Below are 12,789 nucleotides of genomic sequence, written 5' to 3'. Positions count from 1 at the left end.
TTTGGTGTTTCCCTGAATTTGGCAGTACATCCAACTGACCTCCAAGTACATCCAACCAGGGGACTTCTGCACAAACTGTCAAATGTACTGCCAAATTCACAGAAATGACATTGGGGATGGCTTTTTGTCACAAACAAAAAAAACATTCAATTTATGGGCAACAGCTGTGGTTGACATTCCTGTAGTCAGCATGCCAATGGCACATTCCCTCAAAACTTGGGACATCTGTGGCATCGTGCTGTGTGATCAAACTGCACATTTTAGAGTGTCTTTTTATTGTGACCATCCTAAGACACACCTGTGTAGTAGTGATGCTGTTTAATCAGCATCTTGAGATGCCACACCAACACATTCTCACCCCAAGTCATCACATATCACTGCTTTGTCAGTTGCCTTACTTGCCTACATATTGTGCACTAGGTATCTTCTTGAGTCTGCTGTTGATATCCAGACTCCACTACCAACACCAACAGAATGTCAAAAAAAGCATGGGATTAAGTTTAGAAAAAAAACATCATGGTTTTGCTTTGAAAGTCTAGGGTCTGATGGACCATTCCACCAACCCTCCCGCCTGCCCTAAAGGAACTTCCCAGCTCCTTATTTATTATTATTATTATTATTATTATTATCCTTATTCTATGTTGGCAGCATTTCAACTTGATGCCATCCAGCGGTGTATCGCACCACCACAGCAGGTGCTGTCTGGCTGCGTTATGAACTGAAGCCACCTGTCACCATATCATATTGCTGCGACAGGAAAAGGAGAAATGCTCAGTAACACAGATTTCAACAAATTTGTGACTTCAAGTGAAATATATCTACTAAGAGCACTAAAAATTTGAAATCTTTAATTTAAATCTGTGAAAAATCGGAGCAATATATATGATCCATATAAATGCATATTACTATATCTATATCTACATTAGCAGCAGAAAAATGCAGATGTATTATTTTGACCGTACATTATTCATGAGTCTGTCTTGGGTGTTTACAGCGTCGTACTCACAGTGCTTTGGACTGTGGTCCAGAGCGTCTCATTGATCCCAATGCAGATGAGGTAACAGGTCAGTAAACACAAAAACATGCACACACACACACACACACACACACATAGAGTGGAGAGATTGAGGTCAGCTGGTCTTCTAAGAAACTTACAGGAGCTTAACCTGGAGAGTAATACTGCTGGACTGATCTCTACAGACACATCCACTTAGAGACTAGAACCTCAGTGACTCTCTCTTAATCTATCACTCCTTTCTTCTCCTCTCCTCCACCCTTCATTTCTCTTTCATTTCCTATATTTCCTGTCCTTTTAAACAGATCCATCCACTTTTTATCACACTCAACACATTTTTGCAGATTTCTCATCTTCTGTGCTGTGTTATTGACAGTGGGTGAAATTGGAGCTTTGTACACCCGTGTAAATTTATTTATTTGATACATGAATGCAAATCTGATAAATGTGTTTTGGTTGTCATGGCAGTGACAGAACACTTTGACAATGCTCTGATGGCACTACTCTCATTAACACCTGCTCCATAACAAAAGCTCATTGATGCTGCAGCAGTTAGTGCCAAACTGATGGAAAAATGTGTCTGAAGCAAACATGAAATATTTGACCGTGATGGCCATAAGCTTCTAGTATAATGAAATTGTCAACGAGACTCTTGTGTTACTGTTTGAGGTAACACTAACATTATAATTCACGGTAAAATGTGAGAAACACTGTTCCAAGCAGTTTGAGAAGCTTCTATTACTCTTTCCTTGGAAGAAGTTTGGCAAACCTGCTGCTTGCACTATCTCAGGAGCGCTAAGTTGATTTAAGGTTCTTATCAAATCCAAGAAAGCTTAGGTTGAAACGTGTTCTACAAGAGGACAATTCCCTTCATGTTAACTTGAAGAGGACAAATTATTTCCATTAAATGACTTCACTTTTACTGTTCCAGAATACACTGTAGAATACACCGGAACACATATAGTGTAGAAATTAAAGAAAAGATTTTTAAAAAAAACAAAAAAAAAACAAACCCATACCTAGAATGAGCAGATAAACAACCAACGGAAGCATTTTGTCAGAAGGTTCAAGATGTGAAGAGACCTCTCTTTGTCCTTAAAGGTAGCAAGGAAGATTGCTACTTTGTTTGTGCTACCCCTTTGAAAAACTGTAATTTGGAGAATCTAACACAATGATGGTGTTTTGAATTGTATTAGTAAGTGCATAACCTATGTAGTTCTTATGTGAAGAGAACCTTTATTCATGACATTTCCTTGTCCTGTCTGTTTCTCTTTCCACAGATCTCCTTGCAGTTATAAAGATAAGAAAGTAAAGCCTTAAGAAAATAAGATAGTATTGAGTGTTTTTATTGAGTTCTCATTTTTATGTGTAAATTACTCTCTTAAACTTGTATTCTATGTAGTCTTTAGTCAGTCTCTCCAGGAAGTTGTGATGTTGGGATTATAATGATTAATGTATAATCAACTAGACACAGCATAATTGTCGAGGTTTGCAATTTTGTCTAATTCCTGCAATAATTCCATAACAAATTTGTCATATGGAAAAAATACTTACAATTTTTACTTTACAGCATAAAATAGGTCTATAAGACGAAACAAAACCAGGTCAATCCAATGAAACCTACAATTTCAACTAGCCAAGTTTAGACATCTTCATGTCTCCACACCGGTGATAGCTGGAATACCTTGAGAGATTTTCCTCAAATTTGGCACAATGTCCACTTGGATTTAAGGATAAACTAATTAAATTTTGGTGGTCAGAAGTCAAATGTCAAGATCACTGTAACCTGATGCGTCTCATTCTTGTGAACACAATATCTCAACACCTTGAGAGAATCCATTTAGGCTCAAGAATGAACTGATAAGAATTTGGTGGTCCAAGGTCAAGGTCACTGTGACTTTGTATTCATCTCATTTTCGTGAGTACAATATCTCAAAAAGGCCTTGAGGGAATTTCCTCAAATTTGGCACAAACTTCCATTTGGACTCAAGGATGAACTCATAAGAATTTGGTGGTCCATGGTCAAGGTCACCATAACCTGATCTGTCTCATTCTCATGGACATGATGTCTGAGGAACACCTTGAGGGAATTTTTTTCAAAGTGGGCATAAAATCCATTTAGACCCAAGGATGAATTTATTAGAATTTTGTGGTCAAAGGTAAAAGGTCAGGGTCAGTGTGGCGGTAATCTAGTTCACTCTTTCTGTAATTCTTTATTACACAGGTCTGTAGGCAGGATCTTACTCATAGTCCATTTTTCTGAAAAGCTCCTGCAAAGGTATTAATTTTATGCTGCAATAATCACACAAAAAAGCAAGATCAAGAATCATTTACCCTGGAGGGACTGTTTTTTTCCCATCCATCCATTTGTGCTTTAACAGTAGTAGTTTTCTGAGTAGCTTTCTTTAGGTGTGATGCAGTCTATTCCCGTGTAAACAATTTTTTTTCTTGTTTTGTAGAAAATCACCTTTGACATGTACAGACGCATGGTAAGTCACAGTTTTTGATAAGTAATGATGTTTAAAAATACACTCAGTGATGTAGTATTTGATTTTATCACAGCACCCGCAAAATCCCAAATGGGCACCTGTCTCCAGATTTAACAGTGGATAGTTTGATATTCTCTGATTTATAAAACTTTGACACAATTACAATTTTATTTGTGTTTCTCTTTTATTCTAGAACATCTTCTATCAACAAGCTATCATGAGGTCAAAGGTCAAATCTAGTGTGTCCCTCGGAGCGTAAGTTCCTCTGATTTCTTATCTATTTGGGAATCTTTCTATGACTGAAAAATAATTTGAAGGGTTTTCTTGCAACTTTCTAATAACTATGAAATCCATATCTCCTCATTACATGATGATTGTATATAATGAAATATATTTTAGATACAAGAACAGGAGTTTTAGATTATCAGCATTTAGTGACCATATAAACAATGGCTATACCAGTTAGAAAACGCTAACATGGAGGATCTGTGAATTCTACTGTTGTCATAATAGTTCTGTCTCTGCAGACTGGCCAAGTACATCACAACCTACAAAAACCACGACCCGTTCCTGGCTCCCTGTCTACCCAGCAACCCCTGGCAAACAGACAATGATACATACTGGACTCTCAACATGAGACGGTGAGAACTGCTGCATTTTCTCTTTCTGTCTGTCTTCATCTTGAAGATATATAAAGATTATCACTCTTAAATAAACAGCACTCTGTGATTGTCAAGCCCTTCAGACCTCTACCATGAATTTAGATTGTGAACTCCTGTTTTAGATTTGGATGGAAACCTGATTTTGTTACCTTGCAATGTATTGCTTTACCTTGTAACATGGTGACTATAGAGACTATTTGTTCTCCAAGGGGCCAGCAGCGAACTTTAAATAATTTCACACAAACATTACGCCAGCTTGTCATCATGGCCAGAGATTTTAACCATGCAAATCTGTAAACTGTCTTGTTGAAATTTTATCAACATGGAAACTTTGCAACCAGAGGACTGAACACTAGGGCTGTTTCTAGAATTTGAGGATTATTGTAATGCTTATTCATGCAGCCTGGCATCTTACTTACCCTAAAACCAGGTGTTTTTGTTAACTGTCCAGATAGGGGTGGGCGATATATTAATTATACTCTATATCTTGCAGCTTGTTCCACATGGGATGTGTAAGATGACAATTTCGCTAACACTGAGTACAAATTGTCGCACCATTTATTTTAGGCCACCAGCATGAGACTCTCTTTGGTGTTTCCGTCCTCTCACTCCCTCCAAAGGCTCTCTCCCTCAAAGACACTCACACACACAAAAAAAAAACCTCGCAAACTTGAGTCGTCACAGTCATGTCTGAGTAGTAAGACTTCCAGTGAATGACTCAGCCTGTGTTTGTGTCCAGAGTCGAGGTTCCCACGAAGATGCGAGTCGAGCGCTGGTCCTTCAGCTTGTTCGAGCTGCTGAGCGACCTACGAGGCCGAGATGATTTTAAGGTTTTCCTCAAGAAGGAGTTCAGCGGTATGTATCATTAAACACCTTTCATCTGGAATCATGTTAAACCTGACTGAGCATTTCTGGGATGGTTGAGTTTAGGGATGTTTGGAGTTTCTAAACATCACTCTCTCTGGAACCCTTGCCCTTGTTGTGGGTACATTGGTAATCCTGGTCCTGGTAATGTTGTCAGACACTTAAAAATCTGAGCCTGTCGGTGGCAAAAACACACACTTTTGAATGTAAATTGATGGTGCTCAATTGTCTGCAGGGATTACATTGCAATCAGTTTTGATGCTGTTAGCCGCAGTGGTATATCTCAGCAGTTGACCAGTTTAGAAGTTGTTGTTCTTATTAGTCACTTAGACACAAAAAGATGAAAAATATAGTTTTCAGGTTGAAAAATACAGAAGTTACCCTTTGATGCAGGTATTGGGTAAAAAAAATAGAAAAAGTAGAAATCTGTGCCCAAATGTATATATTGTATGTAAATTGTGTATGTGTCTCAGGGGAGAACTTGGCTTTTTGGGAAGCAGCTGAAGAACTGAAGTGGGGAACTGCATCTTCCATGTCATCAAAAGCTGAGTCCATTTTCAAGTAAGAGAAAGACAAAAATGGACTCTGTCTGTGTGTGTGTGTGTGTGTGTGTGTGTGTGTGTGTGAGTGTGAGAAAAAAATATTACAAAAAACACTTTTTAAATAATAATGTGGTACCAATACAATACAATACAATACAATACAATACCTTTAAAGAAAAGTTTCTATTCTATTTTTGTTTTTTCAAAATGACTGGAAACACAAGTCTCCCTGTTGGTAACTTAGACCAGCAGTCCACTGTAAGCGAGGTTGATGTGTGTGTGTGTGTGGGTGTGTGTGTGTTTGAGATATCCACTGTCAGATACTAACTACTGGCTCACATGTACATGTACACGTGTCTTTCTTTTGTTATGAACATTAAGAAGAGAATCCTCTGGAGATATTCACATATATCTGTCTGTATACTGTACATACAGTATGCTGATTGTGCTCTGTCATAGTCTGCTGTGTTATGTTCTTGTTCTCTTTAACAGGTCATTTTGTCCTTTTCTCCATCATTCACCATTTGTCAGATAGGTCTTGATCAGACTTTAAGGATCAGTGAGTGTCACTGCTGCTCAGGTTTTTCTCAGAGGACATGTGTACTTTGTATGAAGAAAAATTGTTTGATATGTACTAAAGGAGCAGACTATGTACACAACTGAGGCAGGGCTGTACACAAACAGCATGTTTGTAAGCCATAAAGAAACAGAGTCATTGTTATCCTCATGACTCTACCCTACCCAGGCCTACCCCTAACTCAGTTCTAATTAAGCATTCAATTTAAAAACACATGGGTGGTGGGAGTTATCCAGCACTGTACTGTGCCATATTTCTATGCCCCTGTGCCAGTGATAGTCATGGCCGGAGGCATTGTGTTTTGAGTTGTCCATCTGTGCGTCCCATTCTAGTGAACCTAAGGGAATTACTTAAAATTTGGCACAAATGTCCACCTGGACTGGAAATGGACTGATTAGTTTTTGATGGTCATACGTCAAAGGTCAAGGTTGCCATAACCTTGCATTCATCTCATTCTCATGAACTTGATATCTCAAAAATAGCTTGAGGGAATTTCTTTAAATTTGGCACAAACGTTCACTTGGACTCAATGATGGACTGATTAGATTTTAATGGTCAAAGGTCAAGCTCCTTGGGACCTCATCTGCCTCATTCTTGTGAACATGATATCTCAAGAGATTTCTTCAAATTTGGCACAAACATTTACTTTGACCCAACAATGAACTGATTGGATTTTGGTGGTCAAAGCTCAAGGTTAATGTGACCTTCCATTTGTCTCATTCTTGTGAACGTGATATCTCAAAAACACCTTAAGGGAATTTCTTTAAATTTGGCACAACTACTTGGACTGAAAAATAAACTGATCAGAATGTTGTGGTCAAAGGTCACTGTGACCTCACAAAATATGTTTTTGGCCATAACCCAAGAATTCATATGCTATTTATGACAAAACTTCATACAAATGTCTAATAGGATAATAAAATGATTGATGACATTTTTATATTCAAAAGGTCAAAGGTCAGCTTCACTGTGACATCATAATGTTCTCCATGAAAAACCTTTTTTGGCCATTATTCAACGTCATATCTCAGGAACAGAAGAGGATATGTAATTGGTGACATTCATCTTGGGTCCCCACCTTGAAACTGTGCTGATAGTAAAGGTCTTCTGTGCTGCCGGGGGTAAATGTGTGTAAAGCACCAATGTTTTCACAGACATGAATGTAAATTGTGAGAGAAACTTGACTGGTGTGTGGAAGCATACAACAGAGGGGCGTTAATTCTGGTTCACACTTCCACTGCATTTTACATTGCAGGATATGTATTTTGGCCATTGCCATCTCAGATTCTGAAGTAGGCGAGATAATCCTAGCGCTATCTGCTAGCTTGGTTAGCATGGTGCATTTACAAAGCAGGTTAACTGTGGTAATGGTAATGCTAAGGCTAATTTTTGCGGGCAAAAAATAGGGTTAAAACCACAAAAAACAAAATGTACAAACTGGAAAAACTGGTTATCCTTTGAGGGTTGAGTACTAACAAATGCTGAGCAAGACTTTTGTAGGTGACCAAAATGTTACAATTAACTTTCATAACCTGAAATCACACTGAAATAGCAAAAGCTGTAGCTACACCCATACTATATACCCTTGATTATTCGTAACTTTAAGCCTTAATGAAATGCAAATGGGGGAGTCGTGAAAAAATTCAAATGATTTTAACTAATCATCTTGCTGCATTAGTGTAGAAGTGTACCCCAGGACACTGTGACATCACTGTTGGATGAGGTTACAGGTGCAACTGCTTATCTGTCTGTGCCACACCCAGCAGGACTCATCAGGGATGCTGCCTGTGGTCAGGGGTGAAACTGACTGAAACTTTCAATCAGAGAGGACAGTCAAACCCCGCTGTGAAATTACCTTTTAAATGACATTTTCATGAATAAGTAAGAAACAATAAAAGATAAAGTCAGGAAAATATCAGATTTCCTGAGGTATCATTTATTAAGACTTTCACAGTGGAAAAAAGGCACTCTGCTCTCAGGGCTGTGTGGGTGTGGGCTGATCAAATTGATTTATGTGCTGCCAGCATCCATGGGTGCAGATCCCGGGGGGGGGGGGGGGGGGATGGGGGGGACATGTCCCCCCCAATTTCTGAAAAACACAAATTGTCCCCCCCAATTCTAAATAACCTAAATGATTGAAATTGAACAAATGTATACAGTAGTCCCATATACTAGGAAAAAAAAGGGAAGATGATGAGGAGAATTGGGAATCTGTGAGAGGCTAGAGATGAGAACGTGAGTGGACATAACATGCCTGAGACCCTGAAACAAGAAGTAGCATTAACTAACAGGGAAGCAGTGAAAAGGAGGGGGATGGCTGGCTCCATGTACTGTTGGCTTTTTAAGAGAAATAAACAGTAAAGGTAAGCATATGATTCTCTGTGTAGTGCTTTTTGAATGACTTGGTGATGAGCGTCTATGAAATCATGAAATATGCTGGCAATCTCAAGCGCTCTGTGGGCATGATTTGCATGCGTGCAATTAAAAAAAAAAAAAAAAAAATCACAACTGATTGTGTCCCCCCCAAACCTGTCATCAGATCTGCACCCATGCCAGCATCAGCAAACAACCCACCAACTGCCACTTACCACTTACCTTTTTCCAACAGAGCCACACCCAGTTCAATCCAGATAGAAGAAGCAAGAGAAAACACAAATTCAGAATGGGAAATATTCTAACGTGCAGAAAACAGTGTGGACCTTGTCCCTCATATAGCCGATTGAGAACATAAAGTGTCCGAGCCGGTTGACCCTGAGTGTCTGTGTGTTCAGGACCTTCCTGGCCCCTGGCGCCCCCCGCTGGATCAACATTGATGGCAGGACAATGGGTCTGACAGTGAAAGGGCTTGAGCATCCTCACCGCTACGTGCTGGAAGCAGCTCAGACACACGTCTTCCTGCTCATGAAAAAGGTGTGTCTGTGTGTTGTTTTTAAGGAGGCAAAAGGTCTCTGTTTTCTGACCTCAAGCTAATAATGCATACAATTCACCTTTTATGGTAGTTAATACCAATAAGCATCTGACAGTTAAGGGTATGATCTACTGGGATGTCTGGCTCTCTGTTCTATCTATCTATCTATCTATCTATCTATCTATCTATCTATCTAGACGGTTTCTGGTATTTAAGGTAGTTTCAAATATTCGTTTTTCTGATAAGTTTGGTTTTAAATAGTTATTTAATGCTATGAAACAGGGATTTTACAACATGATTGACAACTGTGTGAGGCAGTTGATGAGCTGACATTCAGAGGTGCTGCTTACAATTGGCCGGATCGGTGTAAGGATAGGAAACTTGACATTGTTTCTTTAAGTCAAGGCTACAGCATTTAATATTTCTGTATATCATTTGTGATACAAATTATGTCCACATTTTCAGATTAAAGGCACTTTTGTTTATTGAAGCTAAGGTCAGCTGCAGTCTCATGTTCTTTCATTGTTACAGGATACTTTCTTCCGTTACCTCAAGTCACCAGTATACAAAGACATCCAGAAGAAGGCACTGAACCCTGAGGCTCATAACTTCAGGTTGGTGGCTGATTCCTACCTTACCTTTCTAATATCTAGCAATCACTGCACATGAATACATGTTGACCACATGTTCACCATGTTCCTTTTCCTTATGTACATAAAGACTTCAAAATATTCGTATGATTCTGCTTGACATGTCTACCTCGCAGCCGGGTACTTACTTATGCCAACACTCTGTATAGACTGAAGTATTTGTCAGGTTTTATGACAGATTCAAACACACACTAACCTAAATGGGCATTACAGCATCTACTTACAAGGTCAGAAAAATGCTTACAGGCTAAACAAGAAACTTGCAGCCTAAGGTTAAAAATGCTCTTGGCAGTGCTTCCAAATAAAATAACATACAATGGAATTTGCAGGCCAAAAACTAAAGGTGTTAATATGCTTATGTTTGTATACTAGTTGCATGATTCCAAGTAGCTCTACACAACTGCCGGTATGAAGTTTATCATATTAGAAGAAGTGGGGGACTCTTATTGTGAAAGTAATGGGTAATGTGAATGTTGCAGTGGCGCCTGATGTGAGTTGTTAATATGGCCGTTGTCAATAAAGGAGCAGTTAAATCACCTTAAAAAGTTGTTTTCTTGATAAGTAACTAATGGTACATTTGAACTCTGTGCATTATCCAGAATAATGTGCACAAAGAAAAAGTTTGCTGTTGAACTTGTCAGCTTCTGAAGCTTTCGAAAATTGATTCACCTCTATTGCACTGGTGTAGAGGCAAAAATCTCAGAGGCGTATGTCCATCTTTTACCATGGATAAATAAATGAATATGGTTTGGCAAGATATTAGAAAAAATGTTTTATAGTTTGGAGTAACAGATCCTTTAACCATTTAGGGCTGCTCAGTGAACATATGGCTATTAAAACAAATCTTAACTTGATGTCTGCCCAGGACCAGGCTTGCTTTTAAGAACTGTTAACTATACTCTATGTTTACACTGTCACTATGCCTGAACCTGCTTCTTTAAACCAATTAAAAGCCACTGACAGTACTGTCCCTACAAATAAAGGTTTTCCCATCATACTGAGTTCATCATGTTTCTGTTTCCACCCTAGTCCAGCCCAACTGGAGCAAAATGCCAGTAACCGAGGCCTAGGCATCCATCCCATCATCCTCTGGCAGCAGGAGGAGCAGGAAAAGGCCAAGATAGCCGCTGCCTCTGTTCCTGTCGATGTCAAGGCTATGATGAGCAAAATAGACAGGAAAAAGTAAAGACATATAATATATGTGTGTATGGGGTTCCACATGTCATGTCACACGCAAAGTACGAACACAGGAACCAGCCCTGTTAGAGTGTATACACTGTACAGAGGAATTCGCTTTGCTCTTCAGGGTTATGCCAATGACTGTTGTTCTGTTTTAGCTAATTAACAAATGTGAGAAATCCAGTTTTCATTATGGAACGATTACTAAACAGGCCTACAACACACAGGCCCAGGGCTCTCCTCACACAGTGTTTGAAATGACTGTTTACATTTCTTGTTGAAAAAGTCAATCAAATCACAAAGGAAGAAACACAAAGGAAGATCACAAAGGAAGAAACAACCACAAAGAGCTGTAAAATGACTACAGAGAGATTCAAAACAAAATCAGAGACTCAAAACAAGGATCAAAAAGACTACAAAGATACTTAAAATGTAAAAAGAGACTCAAAATGAAAAACACAGACGTGAAACAACTGCAAAGACTCAAAACGACTACAAGAGACACACATTGACTACAAAGAGAACAAACGGATTCCAAACGACTACAAAGATACTCAAAACAAAAACAGAGACTCAAAAAGACTACAAAGAGACTCATAATGACCACAAGAGACGCAAATGACTTTGAAGAGACTCAATATAAAAACACAGATATGCAAAACAACTGCAAAAAGACTCAAAATGAGTACAAAGAGATTCAAAACAAAAACAACGGGACTATGAGCTTTTTTTTTTTTTTAGAAAATGATACAGCAGTTCCAGAGACTTGCCACAAGTATTTTGTGTTTCTATGCAAATAACATTAATAATGTCAAAAGTTGTATCAAGAAATCAAATTTATCTCATGCTATATACAACAAAATGTTATTATTGTGTTACATTAGCCGCTTTATCCAAAGCCAAGCGTATTGCTAGTCTAATTTTCTCTAGCGCTAACTAAACAGCATTTCTTTTCTTTAGCTGAGCTTGTAATAGTTATATTTTTTCCATGCATATTACCCCATACCACACACTATTGTGTACATTAGACGCTGGCTTGTGTTGCTGTTGTACATATGAAAATAGAATAATTGTGGCTATATATACTGCTGTCTGCAAAGATGTTTAATCAGATTTAAGATTAATTTCTTTATGGAATATTTTCACAGTATGTGTATCTGGTTACTTGGGCAAATTTAATAAATGAGAACAAGATAAAGCAGCCTTTAATTGCATTGTGTGTGTTGATAGTTAAATCAGATGTGAAAACTGTTGAAGTTGAAGGACGACCCATACAAGTGACTTCAAACACATTTTCTACAGTCTCTATTATTAACCTCTGCAGACCATTTTTCACAGTAGGCTGTTTGGGTTGTTTTGTACATTCCAAGGCAACCCATGATAATGACATTGTATTGACCAATTAGTGCCACAGCTGGGTAGGTTATAATGTAACAAATGATATGATAAAATAATTACAATATTAAACTGTTGTTCAAATATAACTGTAACAGGCTTACAGTTAAAAGTAAAGAGTTCTTTTTAGAGTTGTCACAAAATGATAAACACCACTGAAGCTAATGAAGTTAATGAAGGATGTTTGACTGCAGCGGAATTTACAGTGGTCCTGAGGGTCAAAACACAACATTTCAGAAACAACATTGTGACATGTTCTTTTATGAAATGTGGTTATGTTTTCTGAAAAGTTATTTTTTGTGAGATGTCATTTGTCAACAAGTTGTGTTTTGTGACTTGCTGTTTTCTGAAATGTCGTGTTTTTGAACAGTCATGTTTTGTGAAATGTTTTAAATTTTGTGTATTCTAAAATGTTGTTTTGACCCTCAAGGCCACCATAGAAATTTAATCAGTCTTTTGCATAGATTTGTTTGCTGTACTACTCAGCCTGTAAAAACAGTTGTTGGTT

General features: G+C 38.3%; 1 protein-coding gene across 1 annotated transcript in view; it reads left to right on the top strand.

Moving 5' to 3' along the window:
- rgs9a (regulator of G protein signaling 9a) overlaps positions 1-12,089 on the top strand; it is a 30,326-nt gene extending 18,237 nt beyond the window's left edge. The window contains exons 9-17 of the mRNA XM_033643829.2: positions 995-1,057; positions 3,475-3,504; positions 3,698-3,759; positions 4,032-4,145; positions 4,906-5,021; positions 5,504-5,591; positions 8,921-9,059; positions 9,589-9,671; positions 10,737-12,089. Of these exons, the coding sequence (XP_033499720.1) occupies positions 995-1,057; positions 3,475-3,504; positions 3,698-3,759; positions 4,032-4,145; positions 4,906-5,021; positions 5,504-5,591; positions 8,921-9,059; positions 9,589-9,671; positions 10,737-10,893 (852 nt within the window). The 3' untranslated portion in view covers positions 10,894-12,089. The remainder of the gene's footprint in view (positions 1-994; positions 1,058-3,474; positions 3,505-3,697; positions 3,760-4,031; positions 4,146-4,905; positions 5,022-5,503; positions 5,592-8,920; positions 9,060-9,588; positions 9,672-10,736) is intronic.
- Positions 12,090-12,789: the final 700 nt, after the last annotated feature.

Source organism: Epinephelus lanceolatus, chromosome 18 (assembly GCF_041903045.1).
Source record: "Epinephelus lanceolatus isolate andai-2023 chromosome 18, ASM4190304v1, whole genome shotgun sequence".
Lineage (NCBI taxonomy): Eukaryota > Metazoa > Chordata > Actinopteri > Perciformes > Serranidae > Epinephelus > Epinephelus lanceolatus.
The sequence above is the reverse complement of the archived record's forward strand: the minus strand, read 5'-3'. Positions and strand labels throughout refer to the sequence as shown.